The sequence below is a fragment of the Perca flavescens genome, chromosome 24, assembly GCF_004354835.1.
Source record: "Perca flavescens isolate YP-PL-M2 chromosome 24, PFLA_1.0, whole genome shotgun sequence".
NCBI classification, from domain to species: Eukaryota; Metazoa; Chordata; class Actinopteri; order Perciformes; family Percidae; genus Perca; species Perca flavescens.
The window spans coordinates 16,576,092-16,592,028 of record NC_041354.1 but is presented as its reverse complement, the minus strand read 5'-3'; the positions used below and the strand labels follow the sequence as shown (position 1 = coordinate 16,592,028).

The window sequence follows — 15,937 nt, the reverse complement described above, 5'->3', positions numbered from 1 at the left end:
ACGGATGATGAACTAGATAAATGACTCAATGAATTGCTTTTAGAAGTGGTTTATTAATGTTACAAACAGGTACAAATATTGAAATGTTATTGCTTTGCTTTTACTTTTACATATTATCACATTGTTTTAATTAAATAAGGACACAAAGTGCAATTTATTTTGTGCCAAACAGCTTTTGTTGTTGTTGTTGTTGTTGTTGTTGTTAATGTTTAGTGCCATAAATGTTTTTGTGGCATGCAATGACACATTTTAGGCTATAGCAAACCTCAAAAGAAATATTTAGAATGAAAAACCAAACCACTTCGCTTTCTAGTATGCAAAAATCAAATGGAAAAAAAATATCACATTCTTCATTGCAGGTCTGTGTATAAATGTTGGGGAGAAGGGCAAGAAAGTCATGCTTATAATAATCACAATCATAATATTAACATTCAGAGAGAGATATGGCTTTGATGCTCTGTTCGCTTGAGAAAATCCATCATCTGTGTTGCTCCAAAAAAAGTACAGAAGGAGGTGCACTTAAGTTGTTTGTGTGTGTGTGTGTGTGTGTGTGTGTGTGTGTGTGTGTGTGTGTGTGTGTGTGTGTGTGTGTGTGTGTGCATGTGTGTGTCTGTGTGTGTGTGTGTGTGTGTGTGTGTGTGTGTGTCGGGGTCAACAAGTGCACACCCAGAAAAAAAAACAGGAAAAACCCTGAGTTACAAGTAACTAAAGCTGTAACAGATCAATGTAGTGGAGTAAAAAGTCCAATATTTCTCTCTGAAATGTAGTGGAGTAGAAGTAGAAAGTGGCATGAAAAGAAAAACACTCAAGTAAAGTACAAGTACCTCAACATTTGGACTCAAGTACAGTACTGGAGTAAATGTACTCAGTTACATTCCACCGCTGCAGTTCAAGCACACAAGTAAGAAGAAGATCAAAATAGTTATATTTCATGCCCTTCTCCCCTGGAACATGAACATTGATTTACATGTTAAGATTTTACAGCGAGGAATCTGTTGAATAAAAATGAAAAAGTAACTGCTGCCATGGTAACAGGGGGTTACATTCTTTGTGGCCTTAGGACTCGGCGGTGGGTCGTATCCAGCTGGCAGGGACCCACTGCGGCTCGTCCTGCGCCTTCCTCGCCGCCACCAGCAGCTGGACGCAGGAGTCCTGCAGCTCGTCGTTGACGATCACATGGTCAAAGAACTGACAGAAGTTGGACTCCATTTTCTGGGCGGCTTCTTCCATCTCCTGGAAGTCTTCATCCTGTTGGAGGAAACAAAAGTCAGAACTGATTATTCAGCTCAAAGTCATTATAATACCTTTAGACAGACAGAGAGACAGACAGAGAGACAGACAGAAGATGGAAAGACAGACAGACAGACGGACAGACGGACAGACGGACAGACAGACCCAGGAAATAATTAACAAAGTTGCAAACAGTCTCCGGCCAGAGAAGCAGAAAGAACAAAAATGTAGTCATGGGTCTGCGCGATCTCTGGTGGGAAAAGGTGCTATCGGTGCACCTGGTCCAGAGGTTGTGTAGAGAGAGAGAGAGAGAGAGAGAGAGAGAGAGAGAGAGAGAGAGAGAGAGAGAGAGAGAGAGAGAGAGAGTGGGGGGCCTGCAGAAAATGTCTGCAGGCCAGAATCAAACCCGCGGCCACTGCGGCGAGGACCGAGCCTCTATACGTGGGCGCACGCTCCACCAGATGAGCTACCCAGGCGCCCCAATAATGTCTTTTTTTTGGGTATTGTTTTATGATCAGGTTATTTATTTGGTTTACAAAGTAAAACCAGGTTTAAAGAGAGCAGTGAGTTGAAACCATAGATATTAAAAACATTCATCAATACAAAAAATGGTTGTACATCTGTGGTTGAAACCTCCTCGTAAAAAGGAACACACGTGTGCTTTTGCTCCTGGAGCTGATGGCTTACAATATCATTTGTCAAGAAGAATGGCAACTATAGTTTCGGCAGTAACAAATAGAAATAGCCTTTATATGTAGCCAGTATATATCGCAGTATTTGCAGCGGGAAAACCTGGCAAAACATGTTTTTATCCAAGATTTTGATGGCGAGGATTCCCATCCTGAGGTAAGAAAACACATCTTAACCCTCATGTTGTCCTTGGGTCAAATTTGACCCATTTCCAAGTTAAAAAATAAATAAATCAAATTTATGGAAGGTCGAAAAATAAGCGTCGAAAATGTCGAACAAGGCGACAAAACATTGGGGGAAAAAGCATAAAAAATATTGGAGAGCGTGACAAAAATTACAAAAATAAAATTCAAAAACATTGGAAGTTAGAGTCAAAAACTTTGGGAAAAGCGGCTAAAATGTTAAAAAAGTGACAAAAAAATACAAAAAAACAAAAAGGGACAAAGACATGGGGGGGGATTGATAATAATGTTGAAAAATAAAACAAAAAAACTTATTAAATAATTTTTTGTTGTTGAAAAAAAGCAACAAAACATTGAAATAAGGACAACAAAAGTTTTTTTTCATGGTCGAAGGAAAGACAACACAAGGGTTAAAACAGATGAAAGTAATAAAAAATAATAATACAGGAGCACTTTTAATTTCATGGCAGACATATCACAGGCATAACCATCATTTTTCAAATTTTGAGTTTTGGGGCTATTTTGCCTCCATAACATGTCTTCTTTCAGACTATTGGGGGGGGAAAAAACATCAAAAACACACACATTTAGATGTCTATTCTGCTACACTTTGTCTGTTTGCGCCTGTAAATGTTTACTTTGAATGGCTGGTTGACGTAGTAGTTGGTGGTGATGTACGAGTCCCGTCGGGTCTCCTTGAGTCGCTCCGGTGGCGGCGGCTTCACGTAAATGATGTAGGCCCGCAGCTCATGGCTCCGCACCGCCTGGATGGACTAAACGGAGACATGGAAACATTTAGTTGTGTACCGTTTTACCAGTGGTGTAGTCTAATGTATTGTAGTGGGTATTGTAGAATATATTCTGTAGAAGATATCCCCTCTCTCTCCCGGCCTGTAAAGGATGAATGAAGTGCATAGTGCCTGGCACAAACCTATTAAAGAATTTTTTAAACAGTGTGCAAATATTTGGAGAGGAGCGGGAAGAACAAAGAGTGCATTCAGGGACTAGCAAGGTCGCGGACCTTGCTTTTCAAATCTTCTTGGGAAACAGGACCTGGAGTAGGTCCAACGGATAAGCGGCGAGAGGCACCAATGCCGGAGGAAGAGTAAGAAGAGGATAAAACAGTGAGGGATATGATAGACGAGAGTCAGACTGACTCTGTAGGGCTAGACAGGATTGTCTTCTGTCTTGAAGAAAGTCTGTTTCCTTATCCGTAAGCTGTAACTCCTTGCAATATTGTCACTAAAGATAATTGACTTCAAGAAAATAACCGATGAAAATTCTAAATATATCAAAAATATAATGAAAAGTATGTCGTTGCGTGTCATTGAGCATTTTTAAGTGGGTAAATGGAAATCCTGGAGCTTTCTTAGTGGGTATAATGCATATACCTGCGTATCACGTAGACTACACCACTGGGTTTCATTAGGTCCCATATGGTGACACTTGTACTTCTATCTGTACCGTTTATATGTGTCTATTAAAGCTATAGTGCGTAGTTTCTGCCGCCCTCATGAGGAATTCGAAGTAATGACAACAACACTGTCGGCGCGTCCACCTGACACAAGCCTTCCGTGATCCCGTACTTAGTTACATAACACCATTGGATGTTGTTGTGGTTCTTACATTGGGCTCGATGTCGATGACGCAAATCTTCCCGCTGTTTAAAACTTCCCTCACAGACGCGATGCTCGTGCCGTACAGATTCCCTTTGTACTCCCCGTACTCCAAAAACCTGCGGGACATAATTGTTTTTTTAGTCAAACAAACAGTAAATTTCTAGAACTTGATGCTTAGATATTAGTTTCTGAATACATTTCGTGGATATAGCGAGTTTTAGGAGTTGGGATACACACAGTCACAGCTCTTTATAATTTCAGTGGGTGTAAACGGCACACTTTTAATAAAAATTATTATGTTAGGAGACACTAGAGGCATATTGTTTTTCAATTTTGAGATTTGGGCCTATTTTGCTTCCACAGAATCTCATCTTTCAGGCTACACTGTGTCTATTTGACCCTGTAAATGTCTCAGAAATTCACCAAAGTTAGCATTAGATAATGCCTCATTTGCTGAAAATTTGTAACATAAATATATGTCTTAATGTAAATAATCAGCTGGGACAAATCTCCCTCTTTTAAATATTGGAGGGGGACATAGCCCCTTCATATCCGCCCCCCATACACAGCAGAGACAGTTGTACCTGTTGTTATACGCCATGTTGTCAAAGATTTCTCGGCTGGTGAAGTGATATTCTCTGCCAGACTCCTCGTATCCTTTTGGTGCTCTTGTGGTGTCTGTTTGATAAGGAAAAATATGCATATGTTATTGTTTCTCTTTGAGATTATTGTACAAACTGATCCACCCAAACAAAATCAAAAAACGCTTTCAAGAGGAAGGAAATGTGGGTCATTTATAAAGCTCTCACAATCCTAAATTGTTGCCGTACAATATACGTATAAACAATATAATTGTCTCTTCCAGTCAAATGTATTACTTTTTTAAAACAAATTAAAGTTTTGAATTAATCCTAGGATACATCTTTGTCTTTGTCATGTGACCGAGATTTTTTCTAACTATACTACCACCCTCTTGTTATTTCTGTTGCTACGAACGTGTTTAGGGTCAAGTTCCAACAAACTCACAATAGAAATAATAGTCATATAGTCAGATCAATAATCATTTATATAATTACAATTTGGCATATCTAAACAATGTCAACAACTTCCAGTCATACGCCTTAAGACCTTAGCTAATGTTAGCAATTTAATTGTGATTAAACATAGAAACTGCGATTATTTAAAACAAATTATTGTGTAATAATTGGGTAACACTTTATTTTAAGACTCTTGTAATAAGCTGTAATTAATAGTAAATTAGACACTAAGAAGACCTTATAAGATGCTTATAAACATTAATAAAATCATATAAATACAAGTGTTCATTAAAGCACAATTAACACATTTAGTATTGTTTACAAGACACTTATAGGCTGTTATTAGAAACTTGTTAATAGTTCATATACCTGTCATAAACATTAATAAGTATATATATATATTATATATATAATTAATTAGACTTTATATGTGTTAAATAAAGCACAATTAACACATTTAGAATTGTTTATAAGACTTATAGGTTATTATAAACTTGTTAATGTTCATATACCTGTCATAAACATTAACAAGTATATATATAATCAGTTAGATTTTATAAAGGTTCATTATAGAGTAATTAACAAATGTATTATTTCTTATTAGCACCTTACAAGAAACTTGTTGTTGTACTTACGAGGTACAGCACCCTGGAAGATGTTGGGGTTCATTTCAATCAAGCGCCTCCGAAGTTTATTCACGCCCACACTGGACGGACCTGACAAAAGAAGTCAAACTTTGTCATAACCAGACACTCACCTCCTACAATATATGGCTTCTCAGGGTGTAACGCTGTTTGCTTAAAGCTACATTGTGTAAGAATTACTCCCATCTAGCGGTGAAATTGTATATGACAACCAACTGAATATTACTTTCGAGCCTTTGGTCTTGTTGCTTTGCCAGTCGCGTTGTCGTTTTTATTCTCTCTTTCCCTCCCGGCTGGCATTCGTCATGGTGCCACGGAGTGTAAAAGCGCGAAAGACGGAGGTATGTCCCTCTTTGGCTAAGGTATTTTAAAGATGGAGGTGCGACATGCCGGCCGTCATTCGAGCAACTCGCCTGTATGTATTCTGAATGATTCTGAATGTCAGATTCTACGCTTACGAGAATAGTTTGATTAGTTGGTGGAAGTAATTACACATGAATGAGCACATATTTGTGAAAGAACAAAGTTTTTTTTGCTAAGAATCAACTCAAAACATTACACAATGTACGTTTAGTGATGGTCTAGTACCGAAACGGTGCCAGCTATTCCATATATTTTTTGGCAAGTTAGACAGTGTGCAGGAGTTTCCTTGCAGTAAACATACATTTACCTAATGTTCACCTTCAGACAAACAACAAAATCAGATGAAATTACACTGCAAGACCAAAACTTGTATCTTCTGTTTGACACATTAAAAGGAAAGGGAAACAAACTACCACCATCTTTAATTTGGTTCATTGTTTTCTCAGAGCTCTGAAAATGTATTTACTTAATTTAAGTATTTGTCTTTTTTCAAAAGTGTGTTTTAATCATTTATATTCCTGCGTGTTTTCCAGAGGAAATCTGGAACACTTCCGGACTTTTATTTTGAAGCTCGGCAACTGGAACACTTCCGGACTTTTATTTTGAAGCTCAGCAACTGATCTGCACGGGAAGCTGTAGTCTTCTTCACTGCGGCTACCTTCCTGTCTATGCTACGTTCGCACTTTGAACGAGACGGCGTGTTAGCAGAGTCTCTTCGTTGTGTTGAGAGAGAGAGGTAAGATGTGTAAAGTCCAGATGCTGAGAGCGTTGGTGGAGCAGCGACTAACTGCGGCTGCTGAAGAGATATTTGGGCTGTTTGAAAGAACGATAGCAGAGTACGAGGAGGAACTTTGTCGTTCAAAAGAGGAGAACGAGCGACAACGGGAGCTACTGGACGCTGTTTTCTTCCCTCAGCGTCAGTTACACAGAGCAGGTTTGTTCATTAAACCTTCAGTTGATCTTTCTCTCCTTTTTGTGATCTGTTCTCTCAGCAACGATACGACGATAGGACGTATGGAAATAAGCATTTGTTCATAAGCTTCGTTTGAATCTTAGCTCTTTAACAGGCCGTCGCCAAAACCCACCAGACTCCATGTAAATAAACGGTAAAAACACAAATTCAAAGTGGACAAAAACGCAATGAAACTATCAAAAGCCGTCATGGTTCGTCTTTCCACTGTTCCAACAATCACCACTCTGAAATAAACCCTTAATTCACCCATTTACATGTGGAAATATGCTGGATACGCTAGAATAAGGTGATGAAGAGGATTTTTTTGTGAAAAGTGGAAGGCCAGACTCCCATAATCAATCTATCTCTAATTCCCCGCGTATTCGTTGATGACCTAAAAGACCAGAAACCTTAAAGACTCCCTGAGACAAAAGCATAGAGGTAATACTTCTTTAGTAGTTACCGCATTTTAAGAATTGTAATACACATTGCCGGTGTTTCGGTTTAACGAGAGACCATGTTAACTGGCGACCGTCAGCCAAATGCGTCCGTTGTTGTCGTAGTGACGACAGCTGTTGAAAATGGGAAGAGAATACGTAGCTGTCCGCGTGAATGCCTTTTTGTTAAGTTGTCATTAAAATGTTATAACATAACGAATGTATATATCTGTAACCATGTATCATAGATAGAGGAGGCGGGAACAATAGTTTGACCAATAGTATTTTGGCACATATCTAACAAGGACCTCTCTGTTTTGGGGGCCCCACTGATAACACATTCCAGATGTTTCCTGTGGCCATTTCCTATAGAAGTGTGGTAGAGTTTATTTGAGTCATCGTGCCGAATCTTAAGTACGAGTCATATAGATAACTCAGATAAAGCTTAAGTACAAGTTATATAGACTGGTCAGATACTTCAAGTAAACACGTGTCACGTAGAAAACTATGTAGCCCTTTTATTAAAAGTAGAAAATAAATTAATAAAACAACTTGGATTTGAACTCGTGCCATTGTGGGAAACTAAAGAACACTTAGCTCAGCAGTCACTGCACCATCACATTGCATTATCAACTCAAGGGCATGGCATGATATGAACTCAAACGTCACACATTCTTAAAATCAGGAGGCAGCCAGATAAAGTTGTGACCACACCACACTGCATGCAAATAACTGACAAGTTGCTCTTGTTCAGAAATTGTCTTTATTTTGTTTTGAGTCCCACAAAATGCACGTCTTGTACGTTTGTCCATGGTAAGCACATTGAAATAAACTTGAAACGCAAATGTCCATCTCTGATAAACCAAGTAATAAAGAAATAAATAAACAAGCATGATTTCATGGGATTCGAACTTGTGCCATTTTGGGAAAATATGTAAGAGGCAGCAGACCAAGTCAGCACGCCACAGGTTCTACAGTAAATCACAATAAGTATAACATCATAATAACTCATACATTGTATCTTTTAAAACAGAAGGCAGTCAGATCAAGTTGTGACCATACAATCCATAAGACCATTTTGGTATTTTACTGGTTTCCAACACAAATAACAGACATTTCAAACCAGATAATTGAAACCATAATATCACTGCCAATCAGTAAAATGTTGATGTGGTAATACTTGCCTAAAGCAGCTTCACAATAAATAAAGAAATTCAAGGGAAAAATGCATGGAATTGAGCAATGGAGGACCAGTCCAGTTAAATAAAGTCCTATTTAGAACAGGCCAAAATCCCACATAAATACAAAACCCGGATTGAATTAGAGTCGGGGAAGTAGACCTACATCCTAGGCTGAACATTTTGGATGAAGTTTTTGATGTCCTTTTGCCACTTGAGGTCTGGGGCGAATTTATTTATTATTTGGTTCATCAGAGATGGACAGTTGAGTTTCAAGTTTATTTCAATGTGCTCACCTCTATATTGAATGCAGCATAGAGGTGGATGAATAATGTCTTTGTCATCATGTATTTTTGTTTTGTTTGTTTTGTATATGTCACCATTATGTGTACCTTTTTAATTTATAGTGAATGAGTGCTGTATGACTGCTGGCTGTCTATGTTAGTCCTATGTTACCTGCCTAGGGACTGCAGATGAAAAGTAGCTATTTTTATTAATTCTGGCATATTAACATGGTGTTTTTATACAACAATGTTCATAAATATGGCATGGTCCCAATAAAATAAAACAATTAAAAATATAAATTTTTAAATAAATTTATAAATAATTTATAAATAAATACAAACAAGACATGTGCATGTTGTGGGAATCAAACAAAATAAAGACAATTTCTGAGTAAGAGCAGCTTGTCAGTTATTTGCATGCAGTGTGGTCACAACTTAATCTGACTGCCTCCTGATTTTAAGAGAGACTGTGTAATCTTTGACTTCATATGATGACATGCCCACCAGCTAATAATGCAACGTGATGGTGCAGTGGGTTACACTGCTGAGCTAAGTGTTATTTAGTTTCCCACAATGGCACAAGTTTGAATTAAAGTTGTTTTATTAATTTATTTTCTACTTTTAAAAGGGCTACCTACTAAATAGTTTTCTACGTGACATGTGTTTACTTGAACAGGCTCTGAAGACGAATAGGTGTATTAAATAAAACGTATTATAGACATAACAGGAAGAGCAATACTGTCTTCCTGTTTTCCTTTACAGGAAGCCACATTCGAAACGCGACTGACAAGTTTCCTCAGACAAGACTCCAAAGACAAATCAGAAAGGTAAACGTCGTTATGTTATAACATTTTAATGACAACTTAACAAAAAGGCATTCACGCGGACAGCTACGTATTTTTTCCCATTTTCAACAGCTGTCGTCACTATGACAACAACAGATGCATTTGGCTGACGGTCGCCAGTTAACATGGTCTCTGGTGGTAGGTAATACATACACAAGAGGAAGACTGGTAGTGTAGATGTAACCTAAGTAACTGACTGAACAACCAGAATTTCTTTATAACAATCCAGGTGATAAGATACAGTTCCACCACATTTCTCTGTATGTGTTTCCTGCAGATGTTGAGCAGCTGTCGGTGGTTAAAGAAGAGGTTCCCCCTGAGCAGCAGGAGTGTGGCTCCGGTGTGGACCAGCAGGAGCCAGAGCCCCCCCCACACATTAAAGAGGAACAGGAGGAACCGTGGAGCAGTCAGGAGGGAGAGCAGCTTCAAGGGCTGGAGGAGGCTGATATCACCAAGGTCCCATTCACTCCTGTCCCTGTGAAGAGTGAAGGTGATGAAGAGGAAGCTGACGGAGAGCAGTGTGCAGGACCAGAACCAGCCAGGAACTCACATCCACGTTTACAACCAGAGACTGAAGACCAGACTGGAGACTCCTCTGATCCTGAGACTGATGACCGTGCTGAACCTCAGTCAGCTTTAAACTCTCTCAAACATGATTCAACATGTAAGAAACGATTCAGCTGCTCTGAGTGTGGCAACAGATTTAGCAAAAAGGCACACCTGAAGATCCACATGAGATCTCACACAGGAGAGAAGCCTTTCAGCTGCTCTGAGTGTGATAAAGCTTTCACCAAAAGTGGAAGCCTGAAGAAACACATGAGAACTCACACAGGAGAGAAGCCTTTCAGCTGCTCTGAGTGTGATAAAGCTTTCACCAAAAGTGGAACCCTGAAGATCCACATGAGATCTCACACAGGTGAAAAGCCTTTCAGCTGCTCTGAGTGTGATAAAGCTTTCACCGAAAGTGGAAGCCTGAAGAAACACATGAGAACTCACACAGGAGAAAGACCTTTCAGCTGCCCAGTTTGTAAGAAATCTTTTAGAGAGAGAGGAAGTTTGCGGTCACACATGGCTGTCCACACAGGAGAGAAAAGATTCAGCTGCAGTGTTTGTAACAGAAGATTTGCCTGGCGTGCTGACGTCAAAACACATAAATGTGTTGGTCTGATGGAAACCGAAGCTGATGGAGAGGACTGTGGAGGACCAGAACCAGCCAGGAGCTCACAGCCACGTTTACAACCAGAGACTGAAGACCAGACTGGAGACTCTTCTGATCCTGAGACTGATGACAGTGCTGATTTGAAGGAGACCAGAGAACCTCAGTCAGCTTTAAACTCTCTCAAACATGATTCAGCGTGTAAGAAACCATTCAGCTGCTCTGAGTGTGGCAGCAGATTTGGCAACAAGGAACACCTGAAGATCCACATGAGATCTCACACAGATGAAAAGCCTTTCAGCTGCTCTGTTTGTAGGAAATCTTTTACAGAGAGAGGAAGTTTACGGTCACACATGGCTGTCCACACAGGAGAGTAAAGATTCAGCTGCAGTGTTTGTAACAGATTTGCCTGGCGTTCTCACGTCAAAACACATTCATTCAGTAACAATATGACGATAGGACGTATGTAAATAAGCATTTGTTCATGAGCTCTGTTTGAATCTAAGCTCTTTAACAGGCCGTCGCCAAAACCCACCAGACTCCATGTAAGTAAACGGTAATTTTATATCATCGTATAACACACTTCATTCAAAGTGGATAGAAACAAAACAAAACGTCTTTCCACTGTTCCAACAATCACCACTCTGGTTTGGTTGAAATAAATCCTTAATTCACTAATTTACATGTGGAAATATGCTTGGTCTATCCACGCTAAAAGTACTGATCATTTACATGGTTCAGGGATTTTATCAAGATAAACAAATGAACGTCAACAGTAACGTTTCTTTTTAGCAACAGCTTTTATCAAAAGCATCACGTCTTACATTACAAGCCAAGATATAATATTAGTGTCTCTTCTCTGTCCTCTCTCACAGAAAGAGTCTGTGGATCAGAATAAAATCTGTTTCAGCCTGATGGTACTACTGTGACTCCGTTCAGCTTTACATATATCACACACAGGAGGGCCCTAATACGTCCGTCCATCAACAGCCTATCCAACAGTTTTCCAAGGCTGAAGAGGAAGACTGGTAGTGTAGATGTAACCTAAGTAACTGACTGAACAACCAGAATTTCTTTATAACAATCCAGGTGATAAGATACAGTTCCACCACATTTCTCTGTATGTGTTTCCTGCAGATGTTGAGCAGCTGTCGGTGGTTAAAGAAGAGGTTCCCCCTGAGCAGCAGGAGTGTGGCTCCGGTGTGGACCAGCAGGAGCCAGAGCCCCCCCCACACATTAAAGAGGAACAGGAGGAACCGTGGAGCAGTCAGGAGGGAGAGCAGCTTCAAGGGCTGGAGGAGGCTGATATCACCAAGGTCCCATTCACTCCTGTCCCTGTGAAGAGTGAAGGTGATGAAGAGGAAGCTCAGTCCTCACAGGTTCATCAAAGACAAACTCAACACATGGAAACAGAAGCTGACGGAGAGCAGTGTGGAGGACCAGAACCAGCCAGGAACTCACATCCACGTTTACAACCAGAGACTGAAGACCAGACTGGAGACTCTTCTGATCCTGAGACTGATGACCGTGCTGATTTGAAGGAGACCAGAGAACCTCAGTCAGCTTTAAACTCTCTGAAACATGATTCAACATGTAAGAAACGATTCAGCTGCTCTGAGTGTGGCAACAGATTTGGCTACAAGGCACACCTGAAGATCCACATGAGATCTCACACAGGAGAGAAGCCTTTCAGCTGCTCTGAGTGTGATAAAGCTTTCACCAAAAGTGGAAGCCTGAAGAACCACATGAGAACTCACACAGGAGAGAAGCCTTTCAGCTGCTCTGAGTGTGATAAAGCTTTCACTGAAAGTGGAAGCCTGAAGAACCACATGAGAACTCACACCGGTGAAAAGCCTTTCAGCTGCTCTGAGTGTGATAAAGCTTTCACCGAAAGTGGAAGCCTGAAGAAACACATGAGAACTCACACAGGAGAAAGACCTTTCAGCTGCCCAGTTTGTAAGAAATCTTTTAGAGAGAGAGGAAGTTTACGGTCACACATGGCTGTCCACACAGGAGAGAAACGATTCAGCTGCAGTGTTTGTAACAGAAGATTTGCCTGGCGTGCTGACGTCAAAACACATAAATGTGTTGGTCTGATGGAAACCGAAGCTGATGGAGAGGACTGTGGAGGACCAGAACCAGCCAGGAGCTCACAGCCACGTTTACAACCAGAGACTGAAGACCAGACTGGAGACTCTTCTGATCCTGAGACTGATGACAGTGCTGATTGGAAGGAGACCAGAGAACCTCAGTCAGCTTTAAACTCTCTGAAACATGATTCAGCGTGTAAGAAACCATTCAGCTGCTCTGAGTGTGATAAAGCTTTCACTGAAAGAGGAAGCCTGAAGAAACACATGAGAACTCACACCGGTGAAAAGCCTTTCAGCTGCTCTGAGTGTGATAAAGCTTTCATCATAAGTGGACACCTGAAGAAACACATGAGAATTCACACAGGAGAGAAGCCTTTCAGCTGCTCTGAGTGTGATAAAGCTTTCACCGAAAGTGGAACCCTGAAGATCCACATGAGAACTCATACAGGAGAAAGACCTTTCAGCTGCAGTGTTTGTAAGAAATCTTTTACAGTAAGTGGAGGTTTACAGTACCACATGAAAACCCACACAGGTGAAAAGCCTTTCAGCTGCTCTGAGTGTGATAAAGCTTTCCCGGAAAGTGGAAGCCTGAAGAAACACATGAGAACTCACACAGGAGAAAGACCTTTCAGCTGCCCAGTTTGTAAGAAATCTTTTAGAGAGAGAGGAAGTTTACGGTCACACATGGCTGTCCACACAGGAGAGAAAAGATTCAGCTGCAGTGTTTGTAACAGAAGATTTGCCTGGCGTGCTGACGTCAAAACACATAAATGTGTTGGTCTGATGGAAACCGAAGCTGATGGAGAGGACTGTGGAGGACCAGAACCAGCCAGGAGCTCACAGCCACGTTTACAACCAGAGACTGAAGACCAGACTGGAGACTCTTCTGATCCTGAGACTGATGACCGTGCTGATTTGAAGGAGACCAGAGAACCTCAGTCAGCTTTAAACTCTCTCAAACATGATTCAGCGTGTAAGAAACCATTCAGCTGCTCTGAGTGTGGCAGCAGGTTTGGCAACCAGGCACACCTGAAGATCCACATGAGATCTCACACAGATGAAAAGCCTTTCAGCTGCTCTGTTTGTAGGAAATCTTTTACAGAGAGAGGAAGTTTACGGTCACACATGGCTGTCCACACAGGAGAGTAAAGATTCAGCTGCAGTGTTTGTAACAGATTTGCCTGGCGTTCTCACGTCAAAACACATTCATTCAGTAACAATATGACGATAGGACGTATGTAAATAAGCATTTGTTCATGAGCTCTGTTTGAATCTAAGCTCTTTAACAGGCCGTCGCCAAAACCCACCAGACTCCATGTAAGTAAACGGTAATTTTATATCATCGTATAACACACTTCATTCAAAGTGGATAGAAACAAAACAAAACGTCTTTCCACTGTTCCAACAATCACCACTCTGGTTTGGTTGAAATAAATCCTTAATTCACTAATTTACATGTGGAAATATGCTTGGTCTATCCACGCTAAAAGTACTGATCATTTTCATGGAGTCTGGTGGGTGTGGTGATGGTGATTTCAGGGATTTTATTCTAGATGAACAAACGTCAACAGTAACGTTTCTTTTTAGCAACAGTTTGCTATTATCAAAAGCATTATGTCCTTCATTACAAGCCAGGATCTGATGTTGGTGTCTCTTCTCTTTCCTCAATCACAGAGAGTTTTTGGATCAGAATAAAATCTGTTTCAGCCTGATGGTACTACTGTGACTCCGTTCAGCTTTACATATATCACACACAGGAGGGCCCTAATACGTCCGTCCGTCAACAGCCTATCCAACAGTTTTCCAAGGCTGAAGAGGAAGACTGGTAGTGTAGATGTAACCTAAGTAACTGACTGAACAACCAGAATTTCTTTATAACAATCCAGGTGATAAGATACAGTTCCACCACATTTCTCTGTATGTGTTTCCTGCAGATGTTGAGCAGCTGTCGGTGGTTAAAGAAGAGGTTCCCCCTGAGCAGCAGGAGTGTGGCTCCGGTGTGGACCAGCAGGAGCCAGAGCCCCCACACATTAAAGAGGAACAGGAGGAACCGTGGAGCAGTCAGGGAGGAGAGCAGCTTCAAGGGCTGGAGGAGGCTGATATCACCAAGGTCCCATTCACTCCTGTCCCTGTGAAGAGTGAAGGTGATGAAGAGGAAGCTCAGTCCTCACAGGTTCATCAAAGACAAACTCAACACATGGAAACAGAAGCTGACGGAGAGCAGTGTGGAGGACCAGAACCAGCCAGGAACTCACATCCACGTTTACAACCAGAGACTGAAGACCAGACTGGAGACTCTTCTGATCCTGAGACTGATGACCGTGCTGATTTGAAGGAGACCAGAGAACCTCAGTCAGCTTTAAACTCTCTGAAACATGATTCAACATGTAAGAAACCAGTCAGCTGCTCAGCTGAGTGTGGCAACAGATTTGGCTACAAGGCACACCTGAAGATCCACATGAGATCTCACACAGGAGAGAAGCCTTTCAGCTGCTCTGAGTGTGATAAAGCTTTCACTGGAAGAGGAAACCTGAAGAACCACATGAGAACTCACACAGGAGAAAGACCTTTCAGCTGCAGTGTTTGTAACAGAAGATTTGCCTGCGATGGCCAGAACCAGCCAGGAGCTCACATCCACGTTTACAACCAGAGACTGAAGACCAGACTGGAGACTCTTTGGATCCTGAGACTGATGACAGTGCTGATTTGAAGGAGACCAGAGAACCTTTAAGTCCAAGCAAAACTTCTCTGTATATCAAACAAAGATCTGTATGTATCAACATCTACAGTATATAGAAGACATTATATTGTGCGGTTGGAAAGAGTACACTCTTATTTTAAATATTTGATTAGATATTGTTTTGTCTTGTAATGTCTGTCATATAATCAATTATAATCAAGAAATCAGACAAATGTAACCACCCAATGTTTAATAGGGCCCACGCATATATGCACTTCTTTCTAAGTAACGTATGTTTAGCAAGATTCCCTGTTAATCTGTTAATGTATCAATATAGGAGTTTATTCAATACATATTGGGTTCATGTTTTCATTATGTGTGTCACATGTTTAAGCACAATTTAGGCCCAGCAGTCTCGGGGAGGTGACTTGTCTCTCTGTGTCAGGGTTGAAAGCGGTCTGTAGTTTAAACAAGGGAGAGGTGAGGGAGGTAGCATAGGGACGTTAGCCTAGCAGGGTGTTTCCTGTCAGGGAGCGGAGGAGTTTTCTCT

At 40.9% G+C, this 15,937-nt stretch overlaps 1 protein-coding gene across 1 annotated transcript in view; it reads right to left on the bottom strand.

Annotated features, from left to right (window-relative positions):
- Positions 1–823: 823 nt before the first annotated feature.
- The window catches only part of mpp4b (MAGUK p55 scaffold protein 4b), a 30,550-nt gene continuing 15,436 nt past the window's right edge, over positions 824–15,937 (bottom strand). The window contains exons 17-21 of the mRNA XM_028571441.1: positions 5,394–5,474; positions 4,306–4,399; positions 3,729–3,837; positions 2,741–2,875; positions 824–1,248 (exon numbers count right to left, since the gene is read on the bottom strand). Of these exons, the coding sequence (XP_028427242.1) occupies positions 1,057–1,248; positions 2,741–2,875; positions 3,729–3,837; positions 4,306–4,399; positions 5,394–5,474 (611 nt within the window). The 3' untranslated portion in view covers positions 824–1,056. The remainder of the gene's footprint in view (positions 1,249–2,740; positions 2,876–3,728; positions 3,838–4,305; positions 4,400–5,393; positions 5,475–15,937) is intronic.